The sequence below is a fragment of the Salmo trutta genome, chromosome 14 (assembly GCF_901001165.1).
Source record: "Salmo trutta chromosome 14, fSalTru1.1, whole genome shotgun sequence".
NCBI classification, from domain to species: domain Eukaryota; kingdom Metazoa; phylum Chordata; class Actinopteri; order Salmoniformes; family Salmonidae; genus Salmo; species Salmo trutta.
In genome coordinates, this window is record NC_042970.1 from 64,653,484 (window position 1) to 64,659,631 (window position 6,148).

General features: G+C 45.4%; 1 protein-coding gene across 1 annotated transcript; it reads left to right on the forward strand.

The window, feature by feature from the left end:
- The first annotated feature begins 2,539 nt into the window (after nt 1–2,539).
- LOC115208639 (scaffold attachment factor B1-like) lies at nt 2,540–6,091 on the forward strand. The gene is made up of 4 exons (XM_029776849.1): nt 2,540–2,661; nt 3,573–3,837; nt 3,982–4,184; nt 5,088–6,091. The coding sequence occupies exons 1-4, from the start codon at nt 2,628–2,630 to the stop codon at nt 5,423–5,425; spliced, it is 840 nt and encodes a 279-aa protein (XP_029632709.1). The 5' UTR covers nt 2,540–2,627; the 3' UTR covers nt 5,426–6,091.
- Nucleotides 6,092–6,148: the final 57 nt, after the last annotated feature.

Below are 6,148 nucleotides of genomic sequence, written 5' to 3' on the forward strand. Positions count from 1 at the left end.
CATTTCCACAAATTTCAAAGTGTTTGGGGCCAGGCTTCCTGCGATCCAGGACCTATACAATAGGCGGTGTCAGAGGAAAGCCCAGAAAATAGTCAGAGATAGACTGTTTTCTCTGCTACCGCACGGCAAGCGATACCGGAGCGCCAAGTCTAGGACCAAAAGGCTCCTCAACAGCTTCTACCCCCAAGCCATAAGACTGCTGAACAATTCATAAAATCGCCACAGGACAATTTACATGGACCCCCCCTCCCTTTTGTACACTGCTGCTACTCGCTGTTTATTATCTATGCATAGTCACTTCACCCCCACCTACATGTACAAATTACCTCAACTAACCTGTACCCCCGCACACTGACTCGGTACCGGTACCCCCTGAATATAACCTCGTTACTGTTATTCTCATTGTGTTACTTTATTATTACTTTTTATTTTAGTCTATTTGGTAAATATTTTCTTAACTCTTCTTGAACTGCACTGTTGGTTAAGGGCTTGTAAGTAAGCATTTCACGGTAAAGTTTCCACTTGTTGTATTTGGCGCATGAGACAAATAAAGTTTGATTTGATTTGAAGAATATGCATATCCTTGCTTCAGGTCCTGAGCTACAGGCAGTCATATTTGGATATGTCTTTATAGGCGAACATTCTTAATTAATTGAAAAGGTTTTGAGGGAAAGTATTTCTGTCAACCTACAAGATCGTTATCACATCAACTGGCTACACACAGAGTGATAGACAGAGTGATAGACAGAGTGATAGACAGAGTGATAGACAGAGTGATAGACACACCACACAGACAGACAGGGGCAATATTGTTGGCAATTAATTGGAAAATATTGTTAGGTTTGGCTTTTTAAGCCAATAGTGGCTAACCAGGGGTGGGATAATGTCAGGTTGCGTTGATTAAATAGTAGCTGGGAGCTTGAGGGGTCTGACACTTGTGAGATTTGTTTATGACAGTTTGCGGTGGAACACGTGAAAATGGCATGTACTTTCAGAATTGTTTGGCGAGCTACTCATAGGTGGGCTACGAACTACTGGTAGCTTACGAGAGTTTACGAGCTACTGGTAGCTTACAGGCTACGAGCTACTGGCAGCTTACAGGCTACGAGCTACTGGCAGCTCGCAATCGACCTGTTGGAAATCCCTGGTTTAAATGAAGAGGAGACGGGTTAAAGAAGAATTTTTAAGCCTTGAGACAACTGAGACATGGATTGTGTACGTGTTCCATTCGGAGGGTAAATGGGTAAAACAAAAGATTTAACTGCCTTTGAACAGGTATTGTAGTAGGTACCAGGCGCACCAGTTTGAGTGTGTCAAGAACGGCAGAGCTGCTGGGTTTTTCACGCTCAACAGTTTTACGTGTGTATTAAGAATGGTCCACCACCGAAAGGACATCCAGCCAACTTGACAAAATGGGCCAACATTCCTGTGGAACGCTTTCGACACCTTGTAGTCCAGGCCCTGACGAATTGAGGCTGTTCTGACGGCAAAAGGGGTGCAACTCAATATTAAGTGTTCCTAATGTTTTGTACACTCAGTGTGGATGTACGTTTGTCTTCTTCAATGAGACACTGGTCAAGTAGGTCATCTCTAAGAGTGTCCTGAATGGCACCCTATTCCTTACTTTTGCACTACTTTTGACCAGGGCGCACTTCTTCTGACCAGAGCCCTATGGGCACTGGTCAAAAGTAGTGCACTATATATAGGGAATAGGGTGCCATTTAGGATACAACCTAGATGTGTGTTTTTAGGAGTGTACCTACTCTGGTCTGATGGGGGAGAGACCATTATAATGACTATTGCATAACTATTATGGTGATGTGTTATACACAGCACATTAAGCCTGTCCAATACCTCAGTAGATTTCATTAGCTCCAAGTCACTGTGACAAGATAAGTGCCTTGCGTTGGGCCAGTAGCTGAAAGGTCGCTTGTTCGAATCTCCAGGCAAACTAGGTGAAAAATCGGTCAATGTGCCCTTGAGCAAGGCACTTCACCCTAATTGCTCCTGTAAGTCGCTCTGGTTAAGAGCGCCTGTCAAATGACTAAAATGTGAGAGAGTTGCAATGGGGCAGAGTGACGTGTGTGTGTGTGTAAGTAAGCGAGGTGGATGGGGTCAAAAGGTGGGAGGTAAGAGACCACCTGAATACTGAGGATATTCAAATGTAATTATTCAACACATCATTTCAGTAGCTCTTGACCTGGAGGGTGAATTATGACATTTGAAGTGACACTCATCCTGACTGTTTAAGGTCAATAAAGATGTATCAGATGCAGAATAGCACAATCTTATATAGGTCAACCATGTATTCCAGATTGCCTGTTACCATGCCAAGTCAAAGCCACAAGTGAATATATTTTGTATTATGGATTGCACAGAGCATCCAGACCCTTTTCTCTGTGATGGAATTGACTTCACTTGTCAGAACACACCAGAAACTTTACGCGCGGTACTTTAACCCCATCTTGTGGACACTCCGCGGTCCTGCACAAATTTCGACTCGCCAGTTTTGCCAGATTTCCAGAGAAGTTGAGTTACACGTCAGAATGGAACCTGTACTGGTGAGTGGACGTGTACTGTGACCTCAACATTTTGTGTGTATCAGCTGATCCCGGATATATGCAGATATGGAACGTGTGGTGGAGATGGCAAATAACGGTGGTGAGCCCGACATAAACTGCTACGTCTGACATTACATATTTTATTGTTCATAAATCCATAACCAGCATTTGTCATTTTTATGCGGCTCGTGTGATTTTCTTGTGCGCGCGCTGGCCCATAATAAACAATGCAACATTTATACTTTAATATTCTAACTGTGTTGCCTCTGCATGGGTAGACGTGCCGTGCTGCTTGCACTTGTGCCTGGAATGGCAAAGCGTTTTAGCAACTATCCTACATCACCAGGCAAATAGGGGGCTTCGGCTTTTGCTTTGACAGTGAAAGTGATAATATCGGCTTTGCTTTGTATGGCAGCTGATCCCCAATCGCCAACAAATAGCCTAGAGGCCGTTCACAGTTGAATTACGTTTATGATGAAATACTTTGCCAGGGTTGTAATCATTATAGCCTATTCTGTTACAAATCGTTTCGCCCTGTTGCAAAACCGTTTACTCCAAACGGAAAACGCAAACGAGAGCTTCTCTTGGACAAATTCAAATAGAGCCCCACCCGTTTTCTTTACGTTTCCTTCTTAAACGGAAACGGTTTCCAAAATGTATACAACCCAGGTATGTTTCCCTAACATACACCAATGTGAACCCCTTATATTCAGCCCAGTAGTTTATCTTGCAGCTCCCTATAAAACATAATGTTGAACTTCCTAGCCTATACATCATGATTGTATAAACTAGGCGGCCTACCAGTGGAGTTATTTCCTTACCATCTGGATTGTCTATCTAATTTCTGAAGTAGCAATTGAGGAGGAATAGTCAGTGAAGCTTGAACGAGTGTTACAGGATAAGTGTACTAAGGCCCAGACCTCTTGGCAAAGGTCATATGAGGATTCTATACCAATAGTCTACGATTTAGATATCGCCTCTCACTTTTTCTGTCCCCCTTCCTCTCCCCAGGTTTCTCCCTCGCCGGTCCTTCCACCACTCCCCGCAAGCGACAGGTGCGATTCTCCGCCCGCCACGACATCCTGCTGCTCCGTGAGGTCATTGCTCAGAACCCGTTCTGTTCCAAGGAGTCGGGTCGTATCTGGGCCCGTGTCGGGGAGATCATTACTGCTGCCCTGCAGGACGAGAGCTTTGAGGTGGACGCCCGGCGTTGCAGGGAGAGGACCATGCTGCTGCTGGACTACTACAAGAAGCAGGACTTCCCCAGCCTACGCAGGTTGGTCAAGACTGGCCAGAAGTTGACATTAGACATACATACACAAGAGTCTACACAAGGCTTAATAGGAGGAATGTATTAGAAGCTGATACCCAACCCTGTGTGTCTGTGTCTGTTCATGCTTATGTGCCTGTATGTGTTCAGGTTTGGGACAGAGAGGCTGTATGCCCAGAAAGAAGACCTACTCCATGAGGTGTTGGAGCTGGAGGCAGAGAAGGGTCTTCTGGCCAGCGGGGAGAGTAAGTACCAGGATGAGGAACTCAGGAAACGAGCCCTGGAAGAGCTGGCTAGTCTACCAGAGCAGGACAAACCCATCATTATCTCCACACCAACAGGACAACCCAAAGGTAAGAACCCCATCCAAGTATGTTTAGATCTGTGAGGTGAGAGAATAACTTCTAGATCTGTGATCATATCCAAAGGGAGGAAGGAAATAGGACACACACCTGAAGAGAATACTGTTATTATAGCCCTACTGTGACCAAACCAGTGGTTCTCCAGCAATTGCTTAGAATGCCCTGCCCTTGCCCCTCCTAAAACAGTATTCTCCTGTTTTAGAATGCCCTGCCCTTGCCCCTCCTAAAACAGTATTCTCCTGTTTTAGAATGCCCTGCCCTTGCCCCTCCTAAAACAGTATTCTCCTGTTTTAGAATGCCCTGCCCTTGCCCCACCTAAAACAGTATTCTCCTGTTTTAGAATGCCCTGCCCTTGCCCCTCCTAAAACAGTATTCTCCTGTTTTAGAATGCCCTGCCCTTGCCCCACCTAAAACAGTATTCTCCTGTTTTAGAATGCCCTGCCCTTGCCCCACCTAAAACAGTATTCTCCTGTTTTAGAATGCCCTGCCCTTGCCCCACCTAAAACAGTATTCTCCTGTTTTAGAATGCCCTGCCCTTGCCCCTCCTAAAACAGTATTCTCCTGTTTTAGAATGCCCTGCCCTTGCCCCACCTAAAACAGTATTCTCCTGTTTTAGAATGCCCTGCCCTTGCCCCTCCTAAAACAGTATTCTCCTGTTTTAGAATGCCCTGCCCTTGCCCCACCTAAAACAGTATTCTCCTGTTTTAGAATGCCCTGCCCTTGCCCCACCTCTATGTGTGTCCATACTCAAGAGACTCACACAGTGACAGGTTTGCTCCTCAGCAAAAATGTTAGTGACTACAGACCAAAGAAATGATCACCAAAAAACATTGACCTTTTTAGACTTTATCCTCCCCATCTCAACTATGTCCCTCTCTATTCTCTCCCCTTCAGTCCCCATGACCCCAGAGCCCGAGGAGGAGCAGGAGGACCTGGCGGAGCTCTCACTAGTCTCGACGGCGCCCATGGCCAAGCAGCCTTGCCAATGCTGCTGCCAGACCTACTCAGAGATCCTCAGCTTCCTGGAGAAGCGCTCGGATGCGGAACAACGCCTGCGGGAGGAGGAGCTATCGCTGAGGAGGGAGGAGCTAGAGATCCAGAGGAGTAAGATCACTCTGGAGAGAGAGAGGCTGGGGGCGGAGAGGAAGGAGAGGGAGAGGAGGTTCGAGCTGGAGAGCCAGGAAAGACAGGTCATATTGGACCTGCTAAAGGAGAAGGTGCTCAAAGGATGAGAGGATTGGTGGGGTGGTGGCGGGGGGCAGGTGAGGGGCTGTAACCCTAGGTGTATGGTGTAAGTAACCCTAGGTGTATGGTGTGGACATAACATTAAGACATTGGGAGGGTGGTACTACCTCTGGATCGCACCCTCTGCCCTTTGTCCTACGCCAATGGCCTTAGTGAAGGAATCTGCTGTGACACCCATATCCAAGTGTGGAGATCCATGCCTAGCATTGAGCTAAGCTGGATGACCGCGTTCCACAAGGACACTGTGACTAAAAATAGGTAGCACATCCTCACACTGTACATACCCATACATTATCTTATTAAACAAACCCTTTGGTGATAGAATAACAAGCTGTTCATCAAAAGTATTTTTTATAGTGACAAGACAAATTGCCAACAATTCTCCCAATGTCAATTAACTCTTTAGTCAGTTTTGACTTTATGGTCATTATTATGAAGCTGTCCCTGCTGAAAATTCCAAGAAAGTACTTACATAACCTACTAATGATATGGGTGGCTGCAAGCAATTTAGAAACTGTATTTGTCAATTGAGGAAAGATTGAAGAAAAGTTTAAATACAGTATGTAGGCTAATTAGATTTCTAGGAAATATGACAAAGTTGTGTAACAATTTTGTACTTATGTATTGTATTAAATTACATATGACCTACCGTTCCCCCTGAAATACCACTTTTTAAGCATTTATAACAGAATACGTTACCTACATGTTTC